Source organism: Rhinopithecus roxellana, chromosome 13 (genome assembly GCF_007565055.1).
Source record: "Rhinopithecus roxellana isolate Shanxi Qingling chromosome 13, ASM756505v1, whole genome shotgun sequence".
NCBI lineage: Eukaryota > Metazoa > Chordata > Mammalia > Primates > Cercopithecidae > Rhinopithecus > Rhinopithecus roxellana.
Window position 1 is genome coordinate 5,074,544 of NC_044561.1, and position 13,089 is coordinate 5,087,632.

Sequence of the window (13,089 nt, forward strand, 5' to 3'; positions counted from 1 at the left end):
CTCTGGGGGTTGGCAGCACCTGCACAGGCTTCCTCTTGCCCCAGGGAGGCGCACCTGTGTTGGTGGGGAGGGCAGGGCCTGCGTGCTCCTAATCAGATCCTTCCCTGCAGCCGGGGACCACAAATGCCGTCTTGGTTTGGCCCGACGGTTTGCCTTCTCCCTGGTCCTGGTCTGTGGCGTAAAATCCACTGTTGGGGGTTATTTCCTTTGGGCTTTCAGTTCCTGTTTAGGGGATGCCTACCTCTCCCTGCACAGACTTCCCGCCAGAAGGACGCAGCCGTGGCTGTTCTACCAGAACAGAGCCCACTCACTCTCTGGCACACAGTAGGCACTCAATACATATGTCTTGGGTATGTCAACAAATGTGGGACTGTGTTTCCCAGCTGTCAAGTGAGGGGGTGAACAAAACTGCCAAGGCCAATTGGGTTCTATAACCTTTCAGATTTGTGACCAAGGAGCCCTGGGGGGCAGGCTGGGGGTGGAGGAGGGGCTCCCCTGGCACTGGCCCAACTTGAGGCCACACCAGTGTGTCTCCAGCATCCACAGAGCAGTGCAGCCTGCAGCAGCCAGTACGCCCCTTCCCACTGAGACGGCACACCTGCCCATGGTGCAGGGCTGGCAGAGGCGGGGCCGGGCTTCCAGCTTCTCTACACACCAGCCCTGTGGTATCATTCTTCCCAACATCCAAACATTTTCCCAAGGGGGAGAAATGGACTGGGTCATGTAAAAAATACTCATTTTTAGGGCTTTTTATGTGGCCTTCAAAGCACGTTGCAAATAAATCCCTTTCACTCCTCAGAGGAGGAGCCGCCAGGAAGGGAGGGTGTGGCAGGCGCAGCCTACAGCCTCGCCTCCGGAGGAGGGCAGTGGGCGCTATCCCATTTGAGCCCCTTGCAGTCATCTCGGGGGCTCCTCAGGGTCCAGGTCCACAGGTTCGAGGGTCTGCAGCACATCCACGGCGCTGTAGGACTTCCAGGCCTGCATGTTACAGCTCTTCAGGATGGCTCCCAGCTGCCTGCCGGGGCCTACTTCAAAAGTTTGGGGGAACTCCCTGCCCTTCTTCCTTTCATATATGACATGCATCGTCTGCTCCCACTTCACCGGGGAGACCACCTGCTGAGCCAGCAGCTTCTGGATGTGGCTGGGATGCATGTATCTATGCCCGTGGACATTGGAGTAGACAGAAACCAGAGGCTTCTTAATGTCAATTGCCTTTAAAACTTGCGTCAGGGGCTCCACAGCTGGCTCCATGAGGCGGGTGTGGAATGCACCACTAACTGGTAACATCCTGGTGCGTCTGAAATGAAACTTAGAGGAATTCTTCTGGAGAAACCGTAGAGCCTGGGGAAGGAAGGAGGTTTCAGCCAGGCAATGTCCCAGAAATCCGCGTTTAGGGATCTGACCATTCACATGGCCAAACTGGGAGAGTGACCACAAAGAGACCCACAGCTGTTAGATGTGGACATGTGACCTGTCTGTCCCAGCACCATCCCCAGGCAATTCACTTAACATCCTGGAATCTCTTCTGTCTCATCCCTCAAATAAGCACAATTCCACCTACTTCACAACGCTGCCAGGAAGAGCGAACCCTACGAGGCACGCAACAGTGTCTGGTAAAGGCAAAAGCACTATCTAAGAAGTGTTCGTTCTCAGAATTTTATCACTCCTTTCATAATTTTTGACCAGTCTGTTTGCTTTTTATTCCATAATCTTCAAAATAAAAATTCAGAACTAAAATTCAAGCCCCATTTCACAAAGCAGGGTCTGGGATATTGTCACCTTCATCTGGGGTTTCTCTGGGGAAGAAAAGAGCTCTCCTCTTGATGCCAAAAACCTCCCCTGGAGGAATCTGAGCTTAGAAGGGGACTCGGGCGAGCCAATAGCTCCAAACCCTTGCAACAGTTAGCAAACAATAGAACTTGCAAAGGTCTTTAAAATAGCAGATATTCTTTTAATTTTTATTTTTTTTAATTATTATTTTTTGAGATGGAGTCTTGTTCTGTCACCCAGGCTGGAGTGTAAACGTGTGATCTTGGCTCACTGCAACCTGAACCTGCTTGAACTCGCAGGTTCAAGCAATGCTCCTGCCTCAGCCTCCCAAGTAGCTGGGACTCTTAAGCATGCACCACCAAGCCTGGCTAATTTTTAGTAGAGATGGAGTTTCACCATGTTGGCCAGGCTGGTCTTGAACTCCTGGCCTCAAGTCATCCACCCACTTTAGTCTGTCAGTGTTCCCTAGAGACTGCTCCCATAGCCTGAGTCCTGGGCTGAAGACACCCAGCAGAACCCAGCCTGGTGAGCACAGACCAGGAGTCGGACCCGTGCTTGTGTGCTGTGACCACTGAAATGTGGACTACTTGTCACTGCAGCAAAACCTAGCTTGTACTGACTCACCCATGCTTCCCCTCCACTATCACCCTCCATCCGGCTCCATCCCACTGAGGGCTGGATTGCAGGAACCAGGAACCTCTTTAGTCTGGGCCTTCCGGACTCTGTAGCCCAAGTCCCTCCCTCCACACCTAGATTGTCTGAGTGACTGGCAGGTATGGGGATGGCTACTCAGTAGCACTTCCTGGAGCATCTGTGGTCTCAAAGTGCTTTCCGTGTAAGGTCTCTGGACTCTGGCTCAACAGCTGAGCCCTCTCAAGTCCCAGGCTAGGGCCACAGGGGTCAAGGTCACCATCGCAGGGGCCAGCAGGCTCCTCTGCAATGGCCGGTCCTTGGCCCAGGCGTTGGGCGAGCAGGGCCCAGGAGCCTTTTCACATCAGTTGTTGGAAAGGGACTTACCCACTGAGGGGGTACCCCTGCCCTCACCTGAGCTCTTTGCTGTGGCACTACCAAGAATACCAAAGGAGAGCTGGGCACAGTGGCTCACGCCTATAATCCTAGCACTTTGGGAGGCTGAGGTGGGCAGATCACCTGAGGTCAGGAGTTCAAGACCAGCCTGGCCAACATGGTGAAACCATCTCTACTAAAAGTACAAAAATTAGCTGGGCGTGGTGGCGTGCGCCTGTAGTTCCAGCTATAGGAGAATCACTTGAACCTGGGAGGTGGAGGTTGCAGTGAGCCAAGATGGTGCCACTGTACTCCAGCCTGGATGACAGAGTAAGACATTGTCTCAAAAAAAAAAGTACCGCCGGGCGCAGTGGCTCAAGCCTGTAATCCCAGCACTTTGGGAGGCCGATACGGGTGGATCACGAGGTCAGGAGATTGAGACCATCCTGGCCTACATGGTGAAACCCCCGTCTCTACTAAAAAACACACAAAAAAACTAGCCGGGCGAGATGGCGGGCGCCTGTAGTCCCAGCTACTCGGGAGGCTGAGACAGGAGAATGGCGTAAACCCGGGAGGCGGAGCTTGCAGTGAGCCGAGATCGCACCACTGCACTCCAGCCTGGGCGACAGAGCAAGACTCTGTCTCACAAAAAAAAAAAAAAAAAAAAAGTACCAAAAGGACAAACCTGGGAGTTGTCACCTAGACTGGGTGCACCTGTCTGGGAGCCTGTTGGGGAGACTCCTGCCCTGACTGGGAGGTCCTTCCTGAGTCACTTCTGGGCTTCCTTCCAAGGCTGCTACAGGGAATGCATCACGAGCTCCATGACTGACCTGGGGCCACTGTACCTGACCTGCCTACCATCTCAGAACAGTCACAGGAGGCTCCTGCCAACTTCCACTACTTCAGAGGAGGCAGTTGGGAACGCCTGGCATACAGTGACCCCTCAAAGGGGAAGGGGAGTCAAGCACAGTCAAGTGGAGGAAACAGACTCCAGAGTGAGACAGGCTCAGGCTACCATCCCCAAGCACTCGCCTCTCTCTGCCTCAGCATTCTTGTGTGGGAAATGTGATTAAGAATCCCTTCCTTTAGCTGGGTGTGGTGGCCTGTGTCTGTAGTCCCAGCTACTTGGGAGGCTGAGGTGGGGGGATCATTTGAGCCTAGTAGTTCAAGACCAGCTTAGGCAACATGGTGAAACCCCGTCTCTACAAAAAATACAAAAGTTAGCCAGGTGTGGTGGCTCATGTCTGTACTCCAAGCCACTCAGGAGGCTGAGTTGGGAGGATCACTTGAGCCCAGGAGGTCCAGGCTGCAGTGAGCCGTGAGGGTGCCACTGTACTCCAGCCTAGGCAACAAAATGAGACCCTGTCTCAAAAAAAAAAAAAAAAAAAAAAAAGCCCTTCCTTCCATATAGCACAGGGTAGGCTGTGAGGGACATGAAGTAAGACAGAAATGCCTGGTCCGGACATCAACCCCTCACACGGGCTGCAATCTGCGCTCACTCAGCATTCCCCGAGCCAGGCACTCAGCACCCACTGCTCTTTCTGTAGGGGGCTCCTGCCGCTCTGCTCAGGATGCCCCACTGCTGGTGAATGCACGCCCATCCTCCAGCTGCTGCCTCCTGGGTTGCTCTTAGGCCCATCAGTAGTCAGCCAGACCCTCACTGTGCCCCTCAGCCTGGAGTCATCCATTCACGGGGGTTCTTCCTTCGACGGCAGGAACCCTGGCTAATCAGTCTGTGCATCCCCAGCGCTTGATAAATGTTTGGGGAAGTAGCAAATGGAAGGAAAGACGGTGGAAAGGAAATGGACTCCAGTGCACAAACAGACACCTAAAAAAAGCAGGGCAGGCAGAGCGATCTAGCAGAAAACAGATCTCCTGGCCGGGCGCGGCGGCTCACGCCTGTAATCCCAGCACTATGGGAGGCCGAGACGGGCGGATCACGAGGTCAGGAGATCGAGACCATCCTGGCTAACATGGTGAAACCCCGTCTCTACTAAAAATACAAAAATTAGGCAGGCGCGGTGGCTGGCGCCTGTAGTCCCAGCTACACGGGAGGCTGAGGCAGGAGAATGGCGTAAACCCGGGAGGCGGAGCTTGCAGTGAGTGGAGATCGCGCCACTGCACTCCAGCCTGGGCGACAGAGCAAGACTGTATCAAAAAAAAAAAAAAAAAAGAAAACAGATCTCTTTTCTCTAAGGAAGCAACCAGATCAGAGGCTCCTCAGAAGCCCAGAATGTACTACGGGAAGGCCCTGGAGATCACCTGGCCCTGCCCCTTTACTTTCGGGACATGGGATGGCTGGTTGGTTCCAGACCCCATTCTACACATGGTGGAGCAGGGCAGCATTCTTGCTCCTGCCTGCTTTACAGCACTCGGTCCACCTCACTGCCCTGGCCCCAAAATACTTCCTAAAGAGCAGGCTGGACAGAGCACCCGCCACACTGCTGGGCCTCACGGGTGTGGAGCAGTTCTAGCCCTGTGTACTCGACTGGGGTTTATGAAGGCGGCTCCCATCAACACCCACCTCTCGGTGTCCTGAAATCACCCTGCAATCTGGAAAGAGGTAGTTGGACACTTCACATACAGGGTTCTCCATGCCTAGAGACTTGCAGTGTTCCCGGGCTTCCAAACAGGCAAAGTTGAACTTGGACTGCGGCTGGCCGAGGACAGACAGCATCCCACTGGGGACAGCCTCTGAAGCTTCCTGCATAGCCTCAGCTCGGATTTTCACCGCATACAAAGCTGTCCAGAGAGAAGTGCATTTGGAAAAATGAGGGCACAGAATGAAGGAGAAAAGGCCAGGCCTGAAAAACAAAGGGCAAGCTCCACTCTGCACTAGAGACAGTGACACTGGTGTCTGCCACCGACCCACAGGGCCACAGTTCTATGTATCTCCATCGACTACACAAGCGCTCACCACCAAAATTACGCTGCTGTGCTTGGCACTATGCAAACTAGCCCAAGGAGCTTCCTGCCATAAAGCTGATTTGGAGTAGGACAGTGGTGCTTAACAGGCTGTGGGCAGTGTCCAGAGGCATTTTCTGGTTGTTCCGACTAGGGGAGAGTGCCACTGACATCTAGTGGGTAGAGGCCAGGGATGCTGCTCAACATGCTGCACTGCACAGGACAGTTCCCCTTACCCCCCACAAAACAAATGACCTGGCCCAACAGTACCACTTAAAAAAAAAAAAGGCCAGGCGCGGTGGCTCAAGCCTGTGGTCCCAGCACTTTGGGAGGCCGAGATGGGCGGATCACGAGGTCAGGAGATCGAGACCATCCCGGCTAACCCGGTGAAACCCCGTCTCTACTAAAAAAATACAAAAAAATTAGCCGGGCGAGATGGCGGGCGCCTGTAGTCCCAGCTACTTGGAGGCTGAGGCAGGAGAATGGCGTAAACCCGGGAGGCGGAGCTTGCAGTGAGCTGAGATCCGGCCACTGCACTCCAGCCTGGGCGACAGAGTGAGACTCCGTCTCAAAAAAAAAAAAAAAAAAAAAAAAAATAAGTGCCACTATTGAGAAACCCCAGTGAAAGGTAAAGAGGAACAGGGTGGAAGCCACATTGCCTTAGCAAAGTCACAACCTCCTTGAGGTTCAAATTTTTAGTTAGTAAAATGAGGATAATAATATCTAATCTGCCTGGGCTGTTGTGAAAGCTGGGAATGATTATTAGCTAATTTATCAAGAGAGATCAAGCCGGGTGTAGTGGTTCATGCCTGTAATCCCAGCACTTTGCAAGGCTGAGGCAGGAGGATTGCTTGAGCCCAAGGAGTTCAAGACCAGCCTTGGCAACACAGGGAGACCCTGTCCCTACAAAAAAATAATAAAAATTAGCCAGGCATGGTGGTGCGTGCCTGTAGTCCCAGATGCTTGGGAGGCTGAGACGGGAGGATCACTTGTGCCTGGCAGGTTGAGGCTGCAGCTGTAGTAAGCTATGATTGCTCCACTGCACTCCAGCCTGGGTGACAGAGCAAGACCCTGTCTCAAAACAAGAACAACAAAAAAGAACCATCAGAGACATGGGCCGCGGTACTACATGAATTTCAGTAATATAATTGTCCTAAGTCAAGTGTTACTGTCCCTGCTTAGAGCTGGAGAACCTGATACAGCCAAGGCAGATGAACGAAAACCTACAACTCCTGATTCAGTGTGGCTCAAGAACGTGGAGAGAGGGCAGGCTGTGCCCAGGCAGGCAGTGCCAATGATAGTAACAGTGGCCTGAGAGCTGGTCGCTGTGGCTTGCACCTGTAGTTCCAGCACTTTGGGAGGCCAAGGCAGGCAGATCACTTGAACTCAGGAGTTCGAGACCAGACTGGACAACTTGGTAAAACCCTGTCACTAGCAAAAATACAAAAATGAGCCGGGCGTGGTGGTGTGTGCCTGTGGTCCTAGCTACTTGGGAGGCTGAGGTGGGAGGATTGCTGGAGCCCAGGAAGTCGAGGCTACAGTGAGCTGTGTTCATGCCACTGTATTCCAGCCTGGGTGACGGAGTGAGACCCTGTATCAAAAAATCCTACAAAGCCACGCATAAGAATGGCCTGAAACTACCATATCCCCAACACCCTGGTCCTGCTTCCTGGGCAGACAGAAGAGATGAGCAGACCAAGAAGAGATTAAGGGACCCGCACAGCGTTTCAGAGGTCAACAGAGAGGCTTAAGGAGCAAATCCTGACAGATCTTCATTCACTTAGCACTTCTATGTACTGGACTTGTAGCTCCCTTACACAAGAACTGCAGGACAAATACATAAAGAGCCTCTGACATCAGGTACTTGGGAGGCTAAGGCTTGAGACCAGGAGTTAGAGGCTGCAGTGAGCTATGATTGCATCACTGCACTCAAGCCTGGAAGACAGAGCAAAACCCTGTCTCTTAAAAAAATGAACAAGAGCGTGTGACAAGAAGTAGAAGAAAACATACAAGAAAAGGGGGGAGAGCACATAGAAGTCCTCCCACAGAGACGTTCAACAACTGAGTAAAATGTCAAGGGAAAAAATCAGGCCAGGCACAGTGGCTCACACCTGTAAGTAATCCCAGCACTGCAGGAGGCTGAAGCTGGAGGAGCACTTGAGTCAGGAGTTCCAGACCAGCCCTGGCAACACAGCGAGACTCCATTTCTACAAAAAATTTTAAAATTAGCTGGGCATGATGGTGTTAAGCCTGTAGTCCCCAGTTAGTCTGGAGACTGAGGCGGGAGGATCACCTGAGGCCAAGAGACTGAGGCTGCAGTGAGCTATGACTGCACTACTGCACTGTAGCTGGGGTGACAGAGCAAGATGCTGTCTCAACAAAAAAAAAAAAAAGAAAAAGAAAAGAAAAAACACAAAATTGTAAATATGCTATAATTCTACACTTTTTTTTTTGACACAGAGTCTCATTCTGTCACCCAAGCTGGAGGGCAGTGATGCAATCTCAGCTCACTGCCACCTCTGCCTTCTGGGTTCAAGCGATTCTGGTGCCTCAGTCTCCCAAATAGCTAAGATTACAGGTGCCCGACACCACCACACCCAGATGAGTTTTGAATTTTTAGTAGAGATGGGGTTTCACCATGTTGGTCAGGCTGGTCTCAAACTCCTGCCTTAGGTGATCTGCCCGCCTTGGCCTCCCAAAGTGCTGGGCTGGGATGAGAGGAGTGAGCCACCACACCAGGCCTAATTCTGCACATTATGTACACATAAAATGATACATGTAATAAAACTGTTTCATAAAATGTGAAATTACGAAACTTTCCTTAATAATGTTATAATGCTTTGAAAAAAAAAGCACTACAGTGAAATTCACAGAAAATATAACTAACCACTTTAATGTGTATAATTCAGTGGTATTTGGGATGTTCATAATGTTGTGCAACCACCAACTCTCTCTAGTTTCAAACACTCCATGTCCACTATGTAGGCACTCTCCATTTCTCCCTCTCCAGTCCCAACAACCTCTCGTATTTCTACACTAGATTCTTGTATGTTTGTTTTAGACAGGGTCTTGCTCTGTCACCCATGCTGCAGTGCAGTGACACAATCACAGCTCACTGTAGCCTCAGACTCAGGGGCTCAAGTGATCTTCTTACCTCAGCCTCCTGAGTAGCTGGAATTACAGGTGCATGCCACCAAGCTCAGCAATTTTTTTTTTGTGACAGGGTGTCACTCTGCTACCCAGGCTGGAATGCAGTGGCACGATCATAGCTCACTGCAGCTTTGACCTCCTGGGTTCAGGTGATCCTCCCACCTCATCCTCCCAAGTACTCGAGCTGGGACTACAGGTGCACACCACCACGCCTGGCTAATTTTTGTATTTTCAGTAGATATGGCGTTTTCACTATGTTGCCCAGGCTGGTCTAAAACTCCTGGGCTCAAACATCTATCTGTCTCTGCCTCCCAAAGTGCTGGCATTACAGGTGTGAACCACCGCACCCAATGTAATATTTGTTTTTTGTTGGGGGCAGAGATGAGGGTCTCACTATGTGGCCCAAGACAGTCTGGAACTCCTGGCCTCAAGTGATCCTCCTGCCTTGGCCTCCTAAAGCACTAGGATTACAGACATAAGCCAGGGTTCCTGGCCAGCAAAAATCTTAAGAAGTAAAACTGATATGGCTCCAAATCCAGTATTTATTTACTGTTTAATTCAATGAACATCTACTGAGCACGCACTATCCGTGGCAGGTGCTGCGGGTATAAGTGCGCAGGATAGTGGGTGAGACGCTTCAGCAAGCAGATTTTATGAGATTACAAAAATAAGGGAAATCCCTAATGAATCCTTCAGGCTTGAAAAGGAATCACAGTAAAGTCCTGTCCTCATGGGCCAAAGTCACCCGTCCGTGTGCTCCCTTCCCATCACCTGAGTGGGTCCAGTATCATTCTTGGCACTGTCCCTTATCCCTAATGAGCCCAAGACCACAGCCTGGCATAAAACCAAACTCCTTCCTGTACCTTCAGCAAATTCCATGGCTCCGGCAAACACTAGGGCTGCGAATTCTCCCACGCTGAATCCAGCAGCAGCAACACAGTTCTCAATCACCTGTGGGGGCAGACGCAGAACGTGAGCCCCATTCTCCTGGGGAGTCCAGTTCCAGGACTCTGCACCTGAGAGACGGCAGGGTGTTCAGCATCTCAGGGAGCCAGGCTCTACGAACTTGGTGCACCAGCTGGAAGAGGACACACAGAAGTGACCCTGACAATCACTGAGTCCTGCCCCTTTATTTAGGAGGAGCTTTCCTGGTTAGTTACAGTCCAGGCGACTCCGTCCATGTGTCCATGGTCACACTGATGCCAACCCAGGGCTCTGGATTCCCTTGCCGTGGCCCTGCAGCAGGCTCTCAGGCCATATCGTCGTGTACAAGTTAAGAGCATGACTTTTTTTTTTTTTTTTGAGGCGGAGTTTTGCTCTTGTTGCCCAGGCTGGAGTCCGATGGCGCGATCTCGGCTCACTGCAAGCTTCACCTCCCGGGTTCAAGGAATTCTCCTGCCTTAGCCTCTCGAGTAGCTGGGATTACAGGCACCTGTCACCATGCCCGGCTAATTTTTGTATTTTTAGTAGAGACAGGGTTTCACCATATTGGCCAGACTGGTCTCGAACTCCTGACCTCGTGATCCACCTGCCTCACCCTCCTGAAGTGCTGGATTATAGGCGTGAACCACCTCACCCGGCCAAGAGCATGATTTTTGAGTCAGAGACTAGGTTTCTTAGCTCAGAGAGTTCCCTAATCCCGCTGAGCTTTCCATCTCATCTGTGAAATGAGGAAAGAACAGGACCTACTCCAAAGGGCTGCTGAGAGAATTATGTGAATACAATGTCTATACAGTGCTTAGCACAGACCCAGCCTAGGGTAAGCAGTGAATGAGTATTATGATGACGAATCAGCAGGACCACTTAACTCATTCTTTTAATATCCCTGAGTCTGCATTCCTCAACCATCAAATAACAGTAGTAACCTCACAAGGTGGATGTGAAGGTGAAATAGGGTAAAGGATCTCAAGTGCTAGCTTAACATTTACTGTCTTATTAAATATTAATAGCAATCAATCCACCACCTTCGAATGAAGTGACATTCTCAACCAATCTCAATGATCCTTCATTTAGGCCAGTGCAGTGGCTCACGCCTGTAATCCTAGCACTTTGGGAGGCCAAGGTGGATGAACCTGGGAGGTGGAGGTTGCAGTGAGCCCAGATCGAGACACTGCACTCCAGCCTAGGCAACAAGAGCAAAACTCCGTCTCAAAAGAAAAAAAAAAAAGCATGACGTTTAGGCTGGTGCGGTGGCTGCCGCCTGTAATCCCAACAGTTTGGAGGCTGAGGTGGGTGGATCACTTGAGGTCAGAGTTTGAGACCAGCCTGGGCAACATGGAGAAACCCTGGTTCTACTAAAAATACAAAATTAGCTGGGCGTGGTGGCTCACACCTGTCATCTCAGCTACTCGGGAGGCTGAGGTATGATTATCATTTGGGCTCAGGAGGCAGCGGTCTGCAGTGAGCCAAGTTTGTGCCACTGCACTCCAGGCTGGGTAACAGGAACAAAACTGCATCTCAAAAAAAAAAAAAAAAAAAAAAAAAAAAAAAAAGATGAAATTTAATCCTTTTAAAAAATCATTTAGTAATTCATTCAATGATTTAGGATCATTTAAAACCACAAACCGCCCTTCACTCCCACATCCCCTTTACCTGCTATTTCTTTCTGTAATGCTTATCATTTTAATACAGCATCCAATTTACCTAGTTATTGCATTTACTGTTTTCTTTTTTATTATTATTTAATTTTTGAGATCGTTTCGCTCTTGTTGCCCAGGCTGCAGTGCAATAGCAAGATCTGGGCTCACCGCAACCTCCGCCTCCCGGGTTCAACTGATTTGCCTCTCTCAGCTTCCCGAGTAGCTGGGATTACAGGCACGCGCCACCACGCCCGGCTAATTTTGTATTTTTAGTAGGAACGGATTTCCCCATGTTGGTCAGGCTGGTCTCGAACTCTCGACCCAAGGTGATCCGCCCGCCTCGGCCTCCCAAAGTGCTGGGATTACAGGCATGAGCCACCGGGCCCCTCCTCATGTACTGTTTACTATCTGTCTCCCCTAAGATGTAAGATTCCCTAGGGCAAGGATCATTGTTTTGCTCACGGCGCCTAAAACACTGCTTGGCAGATATGGGAACTCTATAAAACCAGATCGAGGCCGGGCGCGGTGGCTCATGCCTGTAATCCCAGCACTTTGGGAGGCCGAGGCGGGTGGATCACGAGGTCATGAGATCGAGACCATCCTGGCTAACATAGTGAAACCCCATCTCTACTAAAAATACAAAAAAATTAGCCGGGCGTGGTGGCGGGCGCCTGTAGTCCCAGTTACTCGGGAGGCTGAGACAGGAGAATGGCTGGAACCCGGGAGGCGGAGCTTGCAGTGAGCCGAGATCTTGCTACTGCACTTCAGCCTGGGCGACAGAGCGAGACTCCGCCTCAAAAACAAACAAACAAAAACACCTCGATCGAATGAGTGAGACGTGGGAGCCCCCCGGAATGGCAGGCGGAAGCCCCTGGCAGGACCAGCCTGGGGATGAGAGCTCAGGCAGAGCTCACCTTCCCCCTCCTGCCACGGGGCCTCGGGCCTCACCGAGGGCTGCAGATGATGTAGCTTCTCGACAGCTGCCAGCGATGCCACGAAGATCGCGGGCTGGCAGTGCACGGTGCGGTCCAGGGTCTCCTGCGGCCCGTGCAGGCTCAGCTCCAGCAGGTCGTAGCCCAGCACGCGGCGGGCGGCGGCGTAGAGTTCGCGGACGCGCGGGTAGCCGAGCAGACCGCCGCCCATGCCCACCACCTGGCTGCCCTGGCCGGGGAAGAGCAGCACGGAGCACTGGCCCGGCATTCGCCGCTCCGTCGCCGCAGAGGGCACCTCCTCCTCCGCCCCGGTCGCATCTCGCAGCAGCTCCGCTACACCCTGGGCGCCCGGCGGAGGCACCGGGAAGCTCGAGACGCCGCGGCGGCAGCTGGCGCCCAAGCCCCGGGCCCACGCGGTCCGCGCGACCCGGACGCTCATGGTCGGACACCTGCCCGCGCACGTTACCGTGGCGACCGAGGCCCAACTGCGGCGGCGCGGCGCAGCGTGGTCCCTGACGCATTTCCTGCCGGGGCTCCCGGGGCACCGGGAGCGGGAAGAAAGGTTCCGCAGGGGATGGTTCCGCCCCGGCTCCGAGGCCCTTCAGGCTGCGCTCTGGGGACCTGGAGGGACCCATGCGTTTACTTAAATATCTACAGCCAAGAACGGAACATGATGCCACACCACAGTGGGTCCTCAACAGATATTTATGGAATAAATAACGCAACGCAATGTAGTATTTACGCTTTCT

General features: G+C 52.2%; 1 protein-coding gene across 2 annotated transcripts; it reads right to left on the reverse strand.

Moving 5' to 3' along the window:
- Positions 1-734: 734 nt before the first annotated feature.
- On the reverse strand, positions 735-12,823 carry MCAT (malonyl-CoA-acyl carrier protein transacylase). 2 transcript variants are annotated; one of them, XM_010371099.1, is made up of 4 exons: positions 12,357-12,823; positions 9,693-9,780; positions 5,300-5,517; positions 735-1,341 (listed from the first exon to the last, which is right to left on the reverse strand). In XM_010371099.1, the coding sequence occupies exons 1-4, from the start codon at positions 12,777-12,779 to the stop codon at positions 898-900; spliced, it is 1,173 nt and encodes a 390-aa protein (XP_010369401.1). In that variant the 5' UTR covers positions 12,780-12,823; the 3' UTR covers positions 735-897. The 2 variants fall into 2 exon arrangements, with proteins under 2 accessions (XP_010369401.1, XP_030771227.1); XM_030915367.1 differs by lacking the exon at positions 5,300-5,517.
- Positions 12,824-13,089: the final 266 nt, after the last annotated feature.